This window comes from Tauraco erythrolophus, chromosome 22 (assembly GCF_009769465.1).
Source record: "Tauraco erythrolophus isolate bTauEry1 chromosome 22, bTauEry1.pri, whole genome shotgun sequence".
Lineage (NCBI taxonomy): Eukaryota > Metazoa > Chordata > Aves > Musophagiformes > Musophagidae > Tauraco > Tauraco erythrolophus.
The window spans coordinates 6,075,993-6,094,970 of record NC_141486.1 but is presented as its reverse complement, the minus strand read 5'-3'; the positions used below and the strand labels follow the sequence as shown (position 1 = coordinate 6,094,970).

Genomic DNA, 18,978 nt, shown 5'->3' with positions numbered 1-18,978 from the left:
CACATGCCAGAAATACCTCCCAAGCATTCCTCTGGCATGCTTTCCCTACAACTCACTTGAACATCATGCTGAACTCCTTCAGGGCTTCCTCAGTGACTCCAGTGGTGTTTCTGAAAAGCAAGAAGCAAAGCTCATGAGCGGTTCCTGAACTGCACAGCTGCTGGAGCCCATCCGCCCCGAGCCAGCGTCTGCATCAGGTAAGGACAAATGAGCAAACGCCACATTACGCCACCACAGCCCCACAGAATAAATCAATTCCTCCAAGATCCTGTCATTGATAATGGCCAACAGGAACTGCTGCCAGAACTGCGAACTTCATCCCTGTGAGGAGAGCCAGGAGGTGGTGGGGATTTACAAGCTCACTACACCCATTAGTCAGAGCACAGGAGGGACTCAGCGCAGACCGCGCAAGGGTTGTTTTCACACCCAGGCAGATCCGTCTCCTGTCTTTTGTCCCTGCCAAGTCCGACACGCTTTACACCGCACGTGGGGCAGGCAATACCGAGCTTGAATCTGCTGTTCCAGATTGTGCTGCATTCTCATCCCCAGCTGGTCCAGCTGGTCCCACTGCTGTGCCAGCCCCACGGTGCTGTGTTCTGTGTATTTGTTGTCCAAGATAAGTGCCTCTTCCATGGCTGCTCCAAGGTCCTCGATCTTCTTCAGCTGGCTCCTCATAGCTCGGATCTCCTGGTGCTTGCGCTGTTAGGAGAGAGCGAAAAGGAGAAAATCAAGGAGAGAAAAAACCCTTTAAAAAGTCAAAACACAGGCTGGCAGGGGAGGAAGAGTTATATTCTTCTTTTTCTACTGGGATCATATATACACATACTGGGATTTGTGAAATGGTGTTCCAGACAACATTCCTCTTCCTGCACACTGTTGGAAACCAACAGGGTTTGCAAATGACTTCTTGAGACAAAAAACCCTCTTAGTAGGTAACGTGCTGAGAATGCCGTATCCTCTCTGCCCTACCCCACTTATTTAGCAAAAAGAACAAGAAGGAGAAACTACATCAGTGTTATTTAATGGCTTGTGATGTGAGTAGACACCAGATATGTAAACAGATAATCCCAAAGGTCTCTTCAGTACCCAAAATCTGTAAAATCAATTAAGATTTTACCATATAATTACACGTGTTTCCATTCCCACCCTGTGTTCCCAAGTCATCAGTTGGGAAAGGTGCTTTAGCACTAGGTGAGCATTGCTTACTTTAGTAGCTTCCAACTGCGATTCCAGTGTTCCCGATTCCTCCACCATACAAGACCTAAACACAGAATCACAGTGAGAGAATGCACTTATCCCATAACGATGGCAGGTGGGGCTTGAAATTAACAGTCCTTCCTTGAAATTAAAAATCCTTACAGCAGTATTTTTCTCCTGTAGATATTTAAACACTGTTTTTGTGTTTTGTTTGTTCTGACTCGTTCTGTCTCAGACTGACACATGCACAACTTGTTTGATTCTTATTTAAATAGTTAATTTCTAGCCCCATTTGAAAGGCAACACGACCAGCAGCCACACTCCATGCCAGATCCAAAGCGCTCGCTTTACTGGACCTAATGACATTAGAAACTTAGTGCAGTCCCACCCCACTCCCCGTGCCCAGCGCACACACGCACACACCAACTACAGGTGATTCACTGGAGATGGGGCTATGTTTGCCAGTAAAACACAGGAGCTCTACAAAGGTGTGTTACATGGGGATAAAGTGGGGGAAGAGGACCTTGAAAACTACTGGTTTGGTTTAAAAGTAACCTTAATATGGCATAATCTCTGCAGAAAAATATAGACCTCTCCTACACAGCAGTGGTTGGTGGACAGTTGCCTTTCCTGCCCCACCTCTCCCATCCTGCACCCAGAGAAACTGAGGCACGGCCACTCCTCTCAGTCTCATTTCCACACTGAGCTTCTTGGCACACTGCAGCCCCACGCCAGCTTATAAAGATCACAACTGTGGTGATGGTCTCCAAGACCTACTTCATATGGACTAGCTATGGAAAGTCTCTGGATGCCGCTTCCCCCCTCTCCCAAGATCCTAAGCAACCTTTGAGCAGCAGTGTTGAAGAATATCTGCCCTTCCAACTTGTACGCTGAGAGTTCATACTCAATGGCTTATGCATGGACAGCAGGTCTGGGTGCTGTGCAGGTGGGCTGTCCTCTCCTTTGACTGTCTGGTGTTTAAGTTCCTAAAGCTTAAGTCGCTAGTATTCAAATCACTAAATCCAAGTTTTCGTCCCCACTGAAATCTATCCTCCTGCACGCTTTTGAGCTTATTGAGAAGGGGATTCCAAGTGCTGAATCACTCTGTAGCAATGAAAACGCACCAAACATCTGGGTGTTTTCCACCACAGGGTTAAGGCTCAGTGTCACTGCATGTCTAAAGAGCTGAAGCGCACACCCAGAACCCTGAGCAGGAAGCTGGGAACCAACTGTGGAAAGAGTCAACAGGGAAACAAACCTCCAAGCACCTCTAAGCCGTGAAAGTTAGTTGGAAGGAAAGCGAGCCTTGGAATTAAAGAGTGCGTTTGAAAACCAAAGTGAGGTAAGAAAATAAGAGGAAAAAACCTTCCAGATAGATCATCCCCAACTTCATACTGATAGACACGAATGACACGACGATATGCTATGCTAATCAAAGAAAAGAAACCAAGTAAATTCCAAAAAGGAAGAAAGAGAGAACAGAGGAAAGAACACACAAACATGGCCACTGCAGTGGAGCCACACTCCACGCCAGCACCACCTTGCAGCAGACACAAGCAAGTACTTAATGAAAGAAAATTGTTCAAATGCTGGTTGCACATACACAAAAATAATCTGTTACTGTTTTTGTCTAAGTCACAAAAAATGAGTCTTGCTAAGAGATGAATTCCTGCAGTTAACTCATCTACAGATTCTTTAAAGGCATTCTTCTTCCTAAACTCCAAATTCTTCTTCCTCCCCTCCTCAAAGAAAACCCCCTCCAGGCAGCACTGGGAGCACAGAAGTGGCTACAGCACAATGAAAAGTGAGGTGGACACCTGGCAACTCTTATCTCCAAGCTTCTCTGAAGCCCTGCCTTCCCTCTTGCCAGGGAAGGCCAAGCACAGCCAACCCCTCTGAGCTACATCTGCCTTTTCGATCTACCCACGCAGAATTACGGGCAAACTCTGCCTGGCACATCAGCAGCCTTCTTGTAATTTGTTCAACAAAGGAGCCTGGCATGGTGATCTGGAACTCTGACCCTACGTCGTTTAGTAAACAGCTCCTTTCTGTTCGCTCCTTCTTGGATACCAGAACTCATCTACAACACTGCTTCACAAAGGAGCAGAGAATTCCGCATCTGTTCCAGGAAAATCTGCTCGGTTCCATTAAACTGCACAACAAAAATGGGGGAAATTATTTTTATCGGGCAGAAACAGCAGAATGATCGTTACGGAGCAAACAAGGAGCGGAGTTATCTGCAAAGGCTCCACCCTGTTATTAGGAACAGCCACCTCTCCCCCTTGGAGAAAGCCTCTGCCTCCTCTGCAGCGCTTCGCGCAGCGCTGACACGCAGACCCCTGCACCAGCCCACGCACTATTTGTTGGCATTTTACATCATGTCTGATTACAAAGCTTCCATTGTGCTGCAGACTCCTAATACTGAGGAAATTTAAATGGACAGACACACTCTGAGAAGGTTTGGCAGGCTAAGACACTTAAAAGATTTTATTATTTCCTTTCTACTTCTTGACAAATGACCAGTGTGCATCCTCATCGGGAACTATTCCCATGGACACAAAGCGGACTTAAAATCACAGGTATCAAACTGCCTGCAAACCCACAGACGCTCGAGGGTTCATGGAAGGTTTGGTTTTCTCCTATCAAGAACAGCATTTTCGTGGGGAATGGTTATGCAGCAGATTAAAAACCAGGCAGTTCATATTTGCACACTACAGAGTTTTAAGATAATTAATTTCAGTAAAGCCTCTTTGTAGGAATCTTCCCTCCTCCTTACAAAATATGGTCAATACTTTGAAGCTTTAATTGTTCTGAGAACTGTTATAATGGAAAAGGTTATTTCACTAAGCAAGTCTCTGAATGCTGGAAAACTAGGAATGTCTACTCTTTTCCATAGACAGGCTATTCTACGTTCTCCCACATCTCATCAGGTTAAGAGCCTTTTCTTGGGCAAGCCCTCAGAGAAAGCAAGAACACAAGTTAGGGCTTCCATAGTACGCCAGTGGCTACCCATTAATAGTTTCTTCTGCTTTGTCTAGAAAATTGTTATGTTTAGAAAACGTTATATTGTTAGAAAATTGTTACTGGTTTATACTTAATCTATTCCAAAATCTTGTCTCCTGTTTCTGTGCACCTCAGCCACAGATTGCTCTTTTAAAATAAAAGGGGTTTCAGCACAGCTTTTGCAAGCAACGTAATGACAGAAAAAAGACAGAGCAGAACACACCAGCAAATTTTCAAAGATATAAAATTCAATACTAACCCATCTAGCAGGTAAGTCCTGTAGAATGTGAAGATCCGAACATCAGGCAGCAGGACAGAGACAAGACAGTAAGAGAGGGACAGAGATTTGGGTGGGAAGCAAACATCAAAAAGTTAAAAATCGTATTTATATTTCATTATCTCTTGAAGAGACATACAGAACTATTTGTAAACACACAGAGACAGAGAATCACAGGATTACATGGGAACAGAACCCAACCCGAGCGTGTCAGCTTGGCTGACAGCACTGCCTGAGCACGGTCACCTGTTTTCTACAGGCGTGCTCCTCCCTTCTCCGCAATCCCCGACCCTGACACTTTTTATTTATAACGCAGTTGTTAAATGTTCCCTCCCTCTCCCTGGGCAAGGACATTATTAGCACCCCGGGTCAGTGATTACAAATTAGTCTTCAGCTTTTTTCACAGCTTCTTTCTCTACTGAAATTGTAGTGAGATTTCTCATGTGCTGCTCAGTGCAAAAGGAGCATTCACCCAAACGCCACCGGCACTTCAATCTGCTTCGAGCTATTTGCCCCCCCCGGCTGTGCTGCAGACTAGTTCAGGAATAACTGGAGAAAAGTCCTGGATAACTGGAATTACTGCAGGAAAATCAATTCAGAAGCATAAACATTTTTGAAGTCTGGTGTGTTTCAGGGCTTTCCTCTTCCCTACGGCTCACAGGGCCTCCCTCAAACCCCAGCTGCAGGAAATGAACCCGTCCTGAAAAGCCGTTTTACAGCAGGAGACATTTACAACTTAGACCAAAGAAATGCAGGATGGACACAAATATCAGCTGAGAAATTCTCTAAGGGCAGCTCCTGGGAAGACAAACTGTACCTGGTCTCCTGAATCCACTGATGGAAAGCATTAGCATGCTGAGCAAATTCCTGGCGCAATTTGTCATTTTCTTCCTGCCTTCGCTGTTCCTTCTGCAGCTCCAATTCACGTTCCTGAGAAATGAACAGAAACAATTTCAGACGGAGAAATAATGTGATTGCCCTCATCCTGTAACAAAGAGCAACAACTAAGAGCTGCATAACAGCACCGTCCTGAAGCTCACAACAAGGCTGAGTGCTCAAAGAGCGCCCTGGATATCTAGATAAAATCATCTCAGATGGCAACACAGAACATCCTGCTGAAGTCCTGAGAACTGGAACTGAACGAGCAGTTACTCTACTGCATAGCATAGATGTTGGGAAGTGAGGCACATGTGTTTTGCCTTTTGAAAGGCCGCAAACGGAAGACCATGAAAACAAATGACAACAGCACAAGTTTATAGCTAATGGAAATTTTTTGCAGATTTTGAGATGTTTCCATCTGCAGTACGGTGACAAACTGTCGTACTGATTATCTTGGAGGACAACTTCCAGAGAAGACTTGAAAGGTCATAAACTATGAAAAAGTCTCTCGCTGACTTGCCTTGATAATTTTCTGCAGATTCCTCCAGGTTTCCTCAAGAGCCTCCATAGTAAACCAAGTATATGGGTTGGAAGCTACACGGAAGCTCTTGATCTGGCGATCAAGCTCTGCCAGCTGGTTGAAGTCAGCTTGGGCAGAACTCAGCGAAGAACGGAAAGCATCATGAGCTTCTCGCAGCGCCTTGATTTCTTCCAGTGAGTTACAGCGCACAGGATCCGTCAGGTCCTCTTCAGCATTCTCAAACCAACTGTTGAAGGCAGATGCCTTCTTTGCAAAAGTCAGGAACAGATCCTCAACCTTGAAAAGAGACAACAATCCAGTTGGTTCAGTTCAGTTATGCAGTAATGCAAATATTCCATACGAGTTGATCTGGAATTAACACGCATCAGTGTGAGTTTGCCTTTATTACTTATTTCTTGCAAACATCTCAAAAATTCTTATGAAAAATCTCCAGGATCTCCATAATCATTAGCTGCAAATGAATACGCTACACAGGTTGAAAATGTTTTACGTTTTCAAAGAGAACAATTAGATTTTTGTAGCCCCACGGTTTGGCCAACTCACCTTTCTGAAATGCTCCTGAGCCTCCAATAGTTTCTTTTTCCTGGCAGCAGAATTAGCAAGTAGTTGATTCCAGCGTTTCATCAAGGAAGCGTGCCGAGCCTCAATGGCCTTAGATTGGATATGTTTGGCTGCTAGTAGCTGGTCTTTCAGAGCAGTGATGTTTGCAATTCCCTCCTGCTGGAAAGCCTGCAGTCCAGCGTCAAAAGTTTCCTGAAGTGTTAGAAGAGCAAAATATTTCAGATTGCATTTTTATTTAACCATTCCAATATGCTGCACGTATTTCCAACATAAGTATTAGATTCTCATGTACTGTAGAAGAGTTCACCCTTTCTCTCTGTCACTTACGTGGTGGAAGCAGCATTACACTAACCTGTTTGGTGAGTAGCGTTTGCACAGAAGAGAGGTCACGTCCATAATCATCCGTCTTCAGACTGTTTTCCTTCTCACCTGGAGAACGAAACAAATTTAATAAAAATGTCATGTCTCCACTTCGAACATTCCCTCTATTCCACATCAGGTTACCTCAAAAGCATAAATCAGGTACAGCACTGGTGGTTGATTACTTTGGGTTTAGGTCTGTTTGTTACAACAGCAAGCCAGAAGCTAATTGAGACCTTTTGAAACGAAGGAGGGTGTCAGTTTCTTTCTGACAGGGTACTGTGCTCCAGCATAGAACATACCTATCCATGACTCCACTACATCCGCTTTCCAGTTGAACTGGAGGAAGGCAGAGTTCTCATCCAATTTGGCTTTCCTCTGAGCTGCTGCTTTCTCCAGATCTGACACCTTTCCTCTGAGGCCCTTCATCTTGGCAGTAATGTTCTCCTCGTGGTGATTGTTCTGCATGACAGGAGAAAAAAACGGGCATACCATATGTTGTTAAGGTCATCCAAAGCACCCAGTAAGTTGGTGACAGAGCAAGGACTTCAACTGAAAGATGTTGTCCAAGAAATAGCTTCGAAAGCAGTTAACGCCAACAGTTTATTCATCCACAAAAAATGAGTAAGAGCTCTTTCAAAGAGGTGACAAATCAGTCCTCAGAGAAGAGTAAGTCTGCTTTGACTTAAAACATCCTGGGTAGCCTTTGAAGGTTTTTCTTTACCAGTTTACACTCACCTTTTTAATGAGATCCTCTCCATTAGCACACACATCATTCACTCTGTCTTTGTGGACAGTAAAATCAGTCTCGAACGCTTCATGCTTTTTCAGCAAGCCCTGCAAACACAAGACACAGTCAATTTTTAAAATAATTTCTCACCACTTAAAAATAAAAAAAAAAACCAAAAGAATTTATTGTTATAAATCAGCTAGCATAAACTTTTTCTGACAAAAACTATTAATCTTAGCTGGTTAGCAGAACTTTCTGTTTTTCTGTGGACAAGAGGAGACTAATATTGACTTTCGATATGATTTCAGCCATTTGATTTAACCAGGACTGCCCATCAGAGGTCGAGAGATGCAAAGCTACACCACATTGCAAGTCATTTCTACAGGAAATAACATACGTGGGATGCTTTTATAAAATTAATTCACGTTTTTTTACAATCTAGGCCTTCAAAAGGCACCAAGAAAAACCTCTGGATTGGAAAGACACTTAAAGAAAAGGTTTGTTAAGCTCTAACTGACAATAATCCAAGAAGAACAAACTTTCTCCATACCTGGATAGCCGCAAGCGTGTCCCCATAATCTTCACTGGCTACCAGTGTCATTTTCTCATTGATCCAAGCTTCTTCTTCCTCAACATTTGCTACAAACTGCTGGTACTCCAGAGACTCCTCTAGACGTTGACCCCTGTATGGGAAAAGAAAGGTAAAATTAGTCCCAGTGTTGCCTTATGGCTTTTCGACATAAGGTGTTAAAACAAATTACAGCAGCAGAAAACCTAAGCACGCACAGAGCCTGAGCCCTGAACGTGCAGTCGTCACACTTCACTCCTCCAGCAGCCGACCGCAACGTCTACAGCTCTAGAGAGGCACTGGGCCACAGAGCCTGCAGCTGCTGAGGGACCAAAATGAATCATTTTCTTCCAACAGCCGCTATTCAGAGAAACAACCTGGTAGGGAATTAAGGCCAGTCTATGGCTTCCAACTGGTGCGAGAAAAGGCTAAACCCAGTGTACCTCAAAAAAAGACCCATATTTCTACTGAGCAACATTATCACTAAAACTCTTCAATAGTAAGAGTCTGTCATCAGTGACATGTGCTATTACATCATATTACTGATTAATGACCCATACCCTAAACCGCTGAAATTCGGTAAACCTGGTTGTTATGAGTCCATGTAGCTGTCGTAACTAATACTGAATTTTACAAAAACAGGTCTCACACACCTAGCAGCTGCCAACTGTTTTAACTCTTTCCAGTGATCCACAAACTGAGCCAGTCTCTGCTGTATCTCCTCCTTTCCAATTGTGTTATCATCTGAAAGCTTCTTACCAGTGTCTAGAACACCCTGCAAAGCAAAGAAACACACAGTTAATGGAACATCACTTGCTCTCTTTTCATGCATTCTGTTTGGATTCCAGCAAACCTATTACTGGCTTTCCTACTTGCCACAAGCAAGACAGACATTGCTTACAGAGAAATCTGTGAAGGAGAGAGGCATTTACCTGGATAGCAGGTTCATGGGCAGCTAATTCTGCTTCTAACCGCTTGTGTTTTTTCCTAAGGTTCTGCACACCAGTTAGGTCTCTGCCATAGTCCTCTGAGCTGACCAACAGCTTCTTCTCTCTAAATTGAAGAGAGAAAGAAAAAGATCGAAAATTACTTCTATAGGTCGAACTTGACAAAAGGGGAAAAAAAAAGCCAAACCACTGTAAATATGGAAATACTCCTCATAGCACAAAAATCTTGGATATAAAAAATTGTCTACATGAGTTATTGGCAAAGAGCAGCCGGCTCCTGGCAGCATGTTCAGGGGTAACACGTCGGGGAAAAAGAAGGTGGCAGAGGACCTACCATTCCTCTCTGAAGGACAGTTTCTCTGTACTGTTTTCTTTCTAAGAAGATAGATATCTTTTGTAAAGTTCATCTGCTGTTATTTGATTTCATTTTTGTGTTTTATAAGCATGACAAAAAAAGTAATCTGATTTGAATGATTTCAATCAGGCTCACTTCTTTCCCCTCCTCCCAAGGTACTACACAAATATGAAGAGAGCACAACTGGCTAGAACAAAAAAAGTACTTTGAACTGAAGAAGTAAGGTTTGAATTTTGCTAGGAGCTTTCCCAAAAAGACTAGAGTCAAATTTCAGTTATGTGGTCCAGGTATAAACAGCATTAGTCATTCCAGTACAGAGCTTTCCTTCTAGGAGTTTGACCAGAGAAAGCTATAGGTAAGAAGCCCCACCCAAGCTAGTGCCGAAGCCATTTTGAATATCGTTTTCCTTGAATGGGAGGCAAAGGTGATTTCTTGTAGAGACACATACTTGTGCAAAAAGCAAGTTATAAAACCATACTACAGACTATGAGCATTGTTAGCAAGCTGGCAGTAAGCACACGCCCCCAGGCCAGAGCCTAGAACTTCCAAAATACACACTTGATCCAGGACTCCTCATCATCCATATCACGGAAAAACTGATGCAAACGATGGGACTCGTTCAGCTTCGCGCGGCGGGCAGCTGCCATACTCTTAATCCTCTGAAAGCGTCCGTTAATGGTCTCGCGTTTGTCCTTCACTTGGGAGGTATCGAAAGCGCTGCTGGTCATCAGACTGTCAGCCTGACTGTTCAGGTCCTTCAGACGATCCTGGAAATGCAGGTGGAAGTGTGTGAGTTGCTTGGATCTCGTTTCTGTGTTTGTTACACCAGTGTAAAAACCATAATCTGACTGCTGTGCGGAGTCACGGTTTTTAATAAGAAAACATGTTTCGACAAGTAAATAACTGCAGAATGTATTGAAGTGGTACCTGTAGGATTTGCTGATTACTACATTTTGTCTTCCAAAATTAAAAGAGAAAGCAGTACCTCGTGAGCAGATATATCAGCTTCCAGTAACTGGTGTTTCTTCAGAAGGTTGTTAACCGATGCCAAGTCCTTCCCATAGTCTTCAGATGCCAACAAAGCCTCCACCTGGGGGTGGGGAAGGAAAAACAGATGGAGAACAAGTCGTGTTTTCGCAAACCCCTTGAAATTACAACGTCTTTAAAACCGTGGAAATTAATTCTCTTCTCAATTTTCTACCGTGTGGATAAACCATTGCCTCATCACCTGTTTAATTCCTAACAGAGCCTATGTGAATATGCTTCTTCTCACCTTATTGTTTACAAATAACAACATAAAAGCATCCACAGGATTTTCAGTTGTAACAAAGATTTTTTCAAAATACATCTAGACTTGCTCAAAGGGGGACTGTGCTCCACAAAATCTAACATCAGCAAAGGGAATAAAAAAATTAGAAAAACAAGTCTTGCAAGTAAATAATCCCAATCTCAGTTACCTCTGAAAGCCAGAAATCAAAGTCCTTGATTCCAGTATTGAAATTCTGTTGTTTATTAGCTTCTTTCAGTTTCTGACTCTTCTCTGCTGATTTCTGTACCAGGAATTGCCATTGGTCAGCCAGGGCAGCCAGGCGTGCCTGTTATAAAATGGGAGAGATTAAATGCTACGAACTAAAACCATAAATTCTGATAAATTCAGAACCAGAATAAGGTACAGATTTGGCTGCTGATTCCAGACACACAAACTACACAGTAGTCACTATTTCACGCTGCCTAGCTATAATTCAGTTCAACTTTTACAAACCAGTCACAGGATTGGAAAACTTCCCAGCCTTGAGAACGACGAAGAACGATTACCCTGATTTCTACTGCATAGCTGAAATAGAAAAGCTTCTATAAAACAAGATTTGTTTTCAAGGGGCACTCTCCTCCTGCAATTATCCAAACACTTCTCTGCTAAGCAAATCTTCTAAGACTTGCTGAATCTACCTTCACAGCGTCCTCGCTGCCAGCACACGCTCCTCTTTCAATTAGAGAGTTCCCCATATCGATGACTCCGCGGATCCGATCTGCGTTGGCATGGAGCTCAGCTTCAAAGGCCTGGTGTTTCTGGTGTTTGCTCTGAACACGACAAAAGCAAAACTGTTAGAGACTGGACAAAAGGCTCCTGAATTGTTCTCATGGGCTGAGAGGACAGCACAAGAGTTATCTACATACATAAAGAGATTTCTATATAGCCTGATCTAAAGAAATTCTCTCGCTCAGCAAGAATACTTACTGCTCACTCAAACAGTAACTCTCATTCATCTGAGTAACCATTAAGCTTTGGCCTAACAAAACTGTCTGTGAGCTCATACATAAAACTCAGGCAACATCTGCCTTCTACAGATGCCCATGCAACATTCCTTGCATTAAGCTCAGCTGTTACTCAAGTAAAGCTTTCTCCTTTTCAGTGCCATCACCTCTGAAACGCAGCGATTACACACACTCTAAGCAGAAGCACAGTAGTTCATCCTCTCTGGTCCTACAGTAATGTCACAAATTTCTATTTCCCTTTCTAATCTACAGGTAGTTAAGAGAAATCACTGTTGCAGCTGCTTTCTGCACAGTTTTGATATTACTCATTCGTGACCACGTTATATATTGAAATTAACAACCATAAACTCTGTAAAAATAACTGGGAATTATTTGTTACAAGATTTCTCTGCTGAGTTCAGAGCACCATGAGAACAACAGGAGCCTTGGTGTGGGCAGCAGTACGCAGTTCTCTCTCATATAGACATGATCCATCCACCCACCAGGAAGGTAACAATAGCACAAAAATGACAAGACAGAATTTACAAGTATTAACTGGAAATGCTAGTAACATTGGACATGGGTATACAATGCCCTGAGAGAATGGAATGAAAGGAAATGTTAGATTAAAAAATAAAAGATGGAAAATACTAGAGCGCTGGCATGAGAAATTCTGCATGAACTGCTTCATTTTGGGAACAGTTAATCCTGAATGCTGAGATTATAAAAACACATCCTTCAAAATTAGATTTACCAACATGTGGAATTCAATCAGAAAGCTGCCAACTGCATATCTCCATATAATTACCATGACAACAAATCCAAGACAAGCCTTTTTTAATAGAAGATTTTAATTTTTTTCAACTAAAAAAAAATAATAAAAATTTAATGTAGCACGGTCTAAAGTGACAAACAATTATTCCTTCCTTTTTTAGTCTAGTTAGCTTCGTCTTTCTTTGTTCTGTCTTCTCCTTCCATATATCCTCATTTTACTCCACTTCTTGGATTCTTACGAGTCCTGTCAGCTTTCCATCTGGTGCATATCTTTTTCTGGAGTGCTCCTTCTCTATTATTCTCTTCTATGCTACTGCTGCAAGAACTAAGGCATCTAGGTCTATCATTTTATTGAATCCTCCATCTTCAGCATTTGATTCTACAAACATAAGCTACCAGAGTTGGCGTTCTGTGTCATGCGTTAAATTGTCGCCACTCTAGACCCAGACAGGTACACAACAGGTCCCATAGCCAGATTTCTGAAAAAGGAGGATAGAAACCCATTTTTCTATGGGATAACTCCTAAAAAACCCCATCAAACTACATCACTAATCAACCACAAATTAAACAGATCATGCAGAACACCTGCAAAACAAATACATGAATAAGTGATGCTGAATAGGCATTAACAAAAAAGCCAGACCCGTAACATGAAGATCAATAGCTGTACCTGGATGTAGGTCAAGAACTAACAGAAAACAAAGAGCTTGCATGAACTGATGGATGGAGCAACAGACTGCAACCAGACCTTGTGCTCACACATAAGCTATACAAAGAAAACAGATTCACGTACCAAGGCTAGTCCAAACTACTTACCAGCAGTTTGGAAAGCTATAAAACAGATTGAGAGAAGTAGTTCAGTGCATTCATACTACTTCATGAACCAGTACTAAAACATAAGTGGTAACTTTAATTAACTATTCCTTAATACTGAAAAACAAACGAGACTTCACATTTTAGAATGTAAGAGAGATGAGACCCACGAACTCCATTTTCTTATTTTGTTATCTAGATGCTGGAACAAAGAAGAATAGCTACTCAAGGCTTTTTTCAGGAAACATGCTGCCGCAGATACCACATGTATTATTAATTATATGCATCAATAATTACCAAGTGAGTTCTATTTTGGGTCTCCTTTCATGTATAATGTAACTTCCATTTTCTCCCTGTTAAAGGGAGACCACGTCCAACATGGTGTATTGTTCTGTTATCACTGAACAAGAATTCCTGAGTATATTTTTTCAAACCAGAGAATACTTCCTAGTGTTAAAAATTATATTTTCATTTTTTTTGAGCTGAGAATGATATTCACCTGGATATTTGTGGGATCCTTGTATGACTCATCACTCGCAGTTTGGAGCTTTTCACTGATCCAAGCTTCTATTTCATCCACATCACGACTGAACTGCTGGAGTGTCTGAGATTCTCCTAGCTTCGACCTCTTTTCAATCATTTGAGCCTTCAGACGACGCCATCTGTGTACATTTGAATACATGTATGAATAAAAAACTAGGACTGCACATGGCATCATGTTTAACAGCTACAAAATATTGCCAAAGAGCATTGCCTCAGTAAGTATCTGCATCTCATCTAATGGGCCAATACTGACCTGTCCAGAACCTCATTGCGTCTGGTAGCAATAACTCCTTTTGCGTAGTGATCAGCAGAGATCAGCTGGTCAGCAAAAGACTTCAAGACAGCAATTTTCTCTTCCTATTAAAAACAAAAGCCATATATTAGAACTGTGGTTCCTTAAAGTCAAGCAATGAGCAGGGTCTGGAACAGGACAAGACTTTTTTTCTTCTCTAAATATCTATGACTGTAAACGTGACTCTGTGAAGCAAGTGTATCTTGTATAGGACTGGAGAGTTCAACTTCAAAACATCTTTCACCTTTGGCACTTAGGAAAAAAGCATCTTTTGGACTTTTAAGTTACAGCAGTATGATCTCTTAATAAAACCAGGCAGCCTTCTGTTACAAGAAACTGAAAATATATCTTTTTCTGTTGTAAAAAAAGAAAAAAAAATCATTTCAAAATAATTAATTTACACAGATACTTGCCACTATTCCTACCCTGTTTGTAGGCAGTGAAACAGGTCCCTCTCTGCATTAGCCACCGCTAAACTTCTGCAGCAGATCCCAAACAGCTGACCACTTAGAACTGAACTTTAGAAGCCACACATGGTGGTAACTTCTTCCACTAATAATCCGCATAAGGAAAAACAAAACTATTTTCCCCTTACTTCAGCTACTCTCCTCACCTGGACATTGATTGCCTTATCAAAATCTTCGTGCTTCTTGATGAGTGCCTCCACACTGTCTAAGGAGTCTCCTTTATCTTCTGTATTTAAGAAAGCCTCTCGGGCAGCCATCCAGTTTTCAGCTTGTTCGCAGTCCCGATGAAACAGCTAAGGAGAAAGCACTCCAAAGCATGAGAAACACAGACCAAGAGCACTGCTCATCACTATGAAAGAAGGAATTATTTTTCTTTTTATAAACGCAGCAGAGTACCTGCAGTTCTAGGCACTGGTCTAGCATCATTCTGCGCTGGACCCAGGCCTTCTCTAGGTCTGTCCGTTCTTGCTCTAGAATATCCAGTTTCTCCTTGATTTCTGGGCTGGCATAGTGTCCATGAGCCAGGAGCTTCTGTCCAAACTGTTCAAATGCCTGGAAAGTGCCAGCCCTCGCATCTATTTCAGTGCGGTGTTCCTGCAAGGTACAGAGATGTGTTACTAAATAACTGAACAGCAGAGCCAGAACTGAGCCATTTTTGGAACTCTAAACAGAAAGTGTCAGAAAAAGAAGTATTTGTTAATATTTATGATGTACACTTATCATCTTTCACATACCTGGTGCCTTTCCAATAAAGCTTCAGCTCCGGTCACATCCTTTGCAAGTTCATCTGAGGAGACCAGGCCCCGGATTCCATTGATCCAAGACATAAGGTCCCTGTGAACACACATTAGTAGAGAATTTTTCCCTCCCTCCATTGAAATAAGGTTGTAACAGGAAAAACAGTCGTTTTTCAAACCCTCCCTAGAAATATCCCTGTGGAACCATAAGCCATATATACTTCACTAATAATACACCAGACAGACGAATCGGGAGGGGGAGAAGGATAGAGTCTTCACCTGAAGTCACTGAGGAAACGCTGCAGGTCATGAGAATCTCCAAGCTTCTCTTTGCGCTGGTCAGCACGTTTTCCCAGACTATTCCAAGCCTGATTCAACTCAGTACATTTTTCTTGGAGATCTTCAGCAGATTCTGGATGTGACTGAATCAGACGCTGAGCAGTTTCACCAAGAGAATTCACCTAGAATTAGAGAAAGGGAAATAAACACAATGAAGGCAGAATTTCCTAGTTCAATCATTTCTGCTAGATAAGAAGAAAGCTTTTGGTTTTGTCCTCCTCGCAATCCCACCTTGTCTCCAAGAGCTGCCAAGTCTCTCTCAAAGCCTTCATGTTTGCGCTGCAGGGCCTGTACACTGGCCAAGTCATGTCCATAGTTGTCTGTATTTAAGGCTTGATTCTTCTCCTCTATCCATTCTTTTGTTTCGTCAGCATCTCTGATTTGAGTGAAGGGAAGGCAAAAAGAATTAAAATAGAGGTCACACTGGGATCTCTGATATCTAACAGGTCACTGATTTCCAGAGAAGCTCATGTAGCTGATAGTTCTATTAAATTATTTCCCAAGATGACACAAGCAAACTTTGGCAAAAAGGACAGCAGTCCAAACCTCCCAAGCCTGCAGCAATTCCATGCTTTCACATGAACAAGTCTTTCTTTACTGGAGACTGGTGTTCTAACTTCCACTGAACAAGCTGAGAGTTGAAATATAATTTGTTTAGAATAGGTCCCACTAGGTTTTTAGAACTCTTATAGACAAAGCATTTTCCTGAATTAAGACCAAATATTATACAAACACCTCACCTGTGGAATCTCTGGACTTCATGGGCACTGCCCAACAGCTGGCTTCGCTCCTCTGCTAACTGCTGCAGAGATCTCCAGCGTTCATTCAGTTCCTGTAAAATATAAGAAAACACACCACAGTTTTATAGCATTTCTGTTTACACAATAAACTCCTCCTGGACCCACTGAAGCTTTATGATGTCAAACAGAAAACGTGAGTAACCAGTGACATTTTGTTCATTATGCTTATCCGCATCTCCTTCATTCTGCTGATATTTGCAAACAACCCCTTCTTCATCTCCATCCTTATAGGCTTTATTTCAGGGGTCTACTGAAAATACTGACAGCAATGCTGAAAGATTTCCTAAAATAGCTACGCTGCTTTCTTTTACAGTACATAAGCTTCATCAAGCAGTCAATAAAGAATGCACAAATTCAAGTAGCCTACTTCAAAAAATATTTTTAAGGGTTTCTCCTGAGATGTAAAAGCAAATGATTTTATGCATACAATAACATACTGATGTCATCTGAGAAGCAAATGCTGCATATGTCAGTTTCTTTCATTAAGCTGCTCAAAAGGGTTTATAAAGAAAAACGAAAGATAAAGGCTATGGAAAGGGAAGGTGAAACAACATTCTCAGCTTTTAAATCAGCTCAGAAAAAGTTGTGTTATTACCTTGATTGAGCTAAAGGTTGCCACTGTGTGTACCATCAAACGTGCAGACTATATGAAAAGGCAGAAACAAAAAAATATAGTATTAAAGTCAACTCTAACCAATCAGAGCCAAAATCAGACTGAAATAAAACTCCTTAAAATCTACGACAACTCGATCTAGATCAAAAATACAGACTTTGCAAAATACAACTCTACAAAACGCAGGAAGATAGAAACACTCTAGACTTTAAAGGTTTCAATGAAAACTGTTGAATTCTTTACTTTTATATATTTCTTTAGAGTATTACTTTGAACATACTGTTGTTTAAGATGAAAGAGAGAAGCGAAGAAGAAAATCAATGCAAGTAAATTACAATAGCAACTAAGAATTAGTTGCAATACCCAAGGTATAAATCAGAGTGACAACGGTTAGAAATTTACAATCAAGTACTATCTTGTTACCGTAAATTGAAACAAACAACAGTCTTAACAAGGACAAAGAGGATGAAAATTTAAAGGCAACATTCACTAAGTGAATTAAAAAAACCCCTAAACCTTTAGTTGTAGGGACAGGAAAAAAAATAAATAAAATTACCCAAATTGTTTAACTCTTGGCAGAACTTTTGGCAAAAATCAGCTTAGCAGTTAAATCAGACACTTCTAGAACATCATCAAAATTGGTGAAGGCTAATGAGAAAAACAACAACCAATTCCCTCCAACATGCAATCTACTTTTCTGACAACAGCGGATTATTTGCAAAATTCATCCCTTTGCAGATATACACAGAGAAGAATTTATAGTTCGCTAAGTTACTATGAGACTCTTAGGATTCAACGTACATGTGTACAATCTGTGCAAAAAAACCCCTTTTTTTTTTTTAAATCACCCATTCTTTTTGACATAGCTGCATTTTCTACCAGGCTGTCAAAATATGGCACACTTACTTGGTTATGCCACACTCACACAGCTTAAAAGATGTACAAGCAGCTTTTAAGTCTAAGAGGGTGGATGGAAAATATGAAACATGGGAATGGAACACTAGAGAAAAGTACAATGATGGATAACATCAAAAATATTCAAGATATTTTTGTGCATCGGCATGTGACAGCTATTCCATTGTAAGCCACTGATGAATGGAGAAAGGCTTCTTCTAACTGTTGTAGAAAATGAGCTAGGGATGAATAATGGAAGATGAAGATACTGCTACACACATACAACATACTCCTTACTAAGGATTATTGACAGAAATGGCTTTGACTTTCAGGAATAAAAACACTTCTTCCTGCTCACTACATAAAAAAAAAAGAACTCTTGCTAAGTGAACAGGGACTATTTCACATCTAGTGGCCAGGTAATACCTAAAAACAGGGGTATAAAAAAAAGCAAAAAGGACATGTGAGAAGGTGTATGGCCTAAAACAGATGATGTGCTGTAGTTTTTGTTTTACTTTGCTATTGTGTACTACTAAGTAACAACACCTACCTTCCAAGGAGAGGCTGTCTTAGAATCAGTTTCATCCTGTTTGAAAACGTGAAGAAACAGCTTTAAATAGGAAGCAAAATCTAAAACTGTCAGAATATACTAAAAATCTTTGAAAGTTCTCCATGTTCAATCCTTAACAGAGTAAATAAATTTTTACAAGGAAGTATTTTCCATCATTTTGAGTTATCCTGCTTCGCTTTGACTTGTGATGTGGGTTAAGACACTCAGGAAACACAGGGATCAAAGAGAAGACAATAGTTTTATGTCCGTTCAAAATCAGTACTGAGTTGCTTCATGGAAATGGACTACAATTATGGGTGAACTTCGACTAGTACATCCCAAATCTGCTCTAATTGCCACACTATTTCAGAAATGAACACTTACCCTGGGCATCATACCATAGACTTCCTGCAAAGGAGAAAGGACAAAAAGAAACAACGTGTTATTTTCTAATAGAAAGTAAGTTTTTACTGTTTTTGAGAAAG

General features: G+C 41.3%; 1 protein-coding gene across 18 annotated transcripts in view; it reads right to left on the bottom strand.

Annotated features, from left to right (window-relative positions):
- The window catches only part of SPTAN1 (spectrin alpha, non-erythrocytic 1), a 51,554-nt gene that overhangs the window by 2,094 nt on the left and 30,482 nt on the right, over nucleotides 1-18,978 (bottom strand). For 7 of the 18 annotated variants that reach the window (XM_086625302.1, XM_086625304.1, XM_086625298.1 and 4 more), the window contains 28 exons: nucleotides 18,878-18,901; nucleotides 18,494-18,529; nucleotides 17,032-17,079; nucleotides 16,377-16,468; nucleotides 15,868-16,012; nucleotides 15,577-15,758; nucleotides 15,295-15,394; nucleotides 14,957-15,154; nucleotides 14,707-14,853; nucleotides 14,055-14,158; nucleotides 13,758-13,920; nucleotides 11,366-11,497; nucleotides 10,876-11,013; nucleotides 10,404-10,508; nucleotides 9,977-10,185; nucleotides 9,049-9,169; nucleotides 8,770-8,891; nucleotides 8,099-8,231; nucleotides 7,557-7,655; nucleotides 7,121-7,280; nucleotides 6,811-6,887; nucleotides 6,441-6,650; nucleotides 5,877-6,173; nucleotides 5,295-5,407; nucleotides 4,460-4,477; nucleotides 1,207-1,261; nucleotides 503-699; nucleotides 57-110 (listed from right to left, as the gene is read on the bottom strand). In XM_086625302.1, coding sequence (XP_086481428.1) covers nucleotides 57-110; nucleotides 503-699; nucleotides 1,207-1,261; nucleotides 4,460-4,477; nucleotides 5,295-5,407; nucleotides 5,877-6,173; nucleotides 6,441-6,650; nucleotides 6,811-6,887; nucleotides 7,121-7,280; nucleotides 7,557-7,655; nucleotides 8,099-8,231; nucleotides 8,770-8,891; nucleotides 9,049-9,169; nucleotides 9,977-10,185; nucleotides 10,404-10,508; nucleotides 10,876-11,013; nucleotides 11,366-11,497; nucleotides 13,758-13,920; nucleotides 14,055-14,158; nucleotides 14,707-14,853; nucleotides 14,957-15,154; nucleotides 15,295-15,394; nucleotides 15,577-15,758; nucleotides 15,868-16,012; nucleotides 16,377-16,468; nucleotides 17,032-17,079; nucleotides 18,494-18,529; nucleotides 18,878-18,901 — 3,479 coding nt within the window. Of the gene's footprint in view, nucleotides 1-56; nucleotides 111-502; nucleotides 700-1,206; nucleotides 1,262-2,562; nucleotides 2,626-4,459; nucleotides 4,478-5,294; nucleotides 5,408-5,876; nucleotides 6,174-6,440; nucleotides 6,651-6,810; nucleotides 6,888-7,120; nucleotides 7,281-7,556; nucleotides 7,656-8,098; nucleotides 8,232-8,769; nucleotides 8,892-9,048; nucleotides 9,170-9,976; nucleotides 10,186-10,403; nucleotides 10,509-10,875; nucleotides 11,014-11,365; nucleotides 11,498-13,261; nucleotides 13,277-13,757; nucleotides 13,921-14,054; nucleotides 14,159-14,706; nucleotides 14,854-14,956; nucleotides 15,155-15,294; nucleotides 15,395-15,576; nucleotides 15,759-15,867; nucleotides 16,013-16,376; nucleotides 16,469-17,031; nucleotides 17,080-18,493; nucleotides 18,530-18,877; nucleotides 18,902-18,978 lie in introns of all 18 variants that reach the window. The other 11 variants (XM_086625297.1, XM_086625305.1, XM_086625308.1 and 8 more) reach the window with 5 other exon arrangements.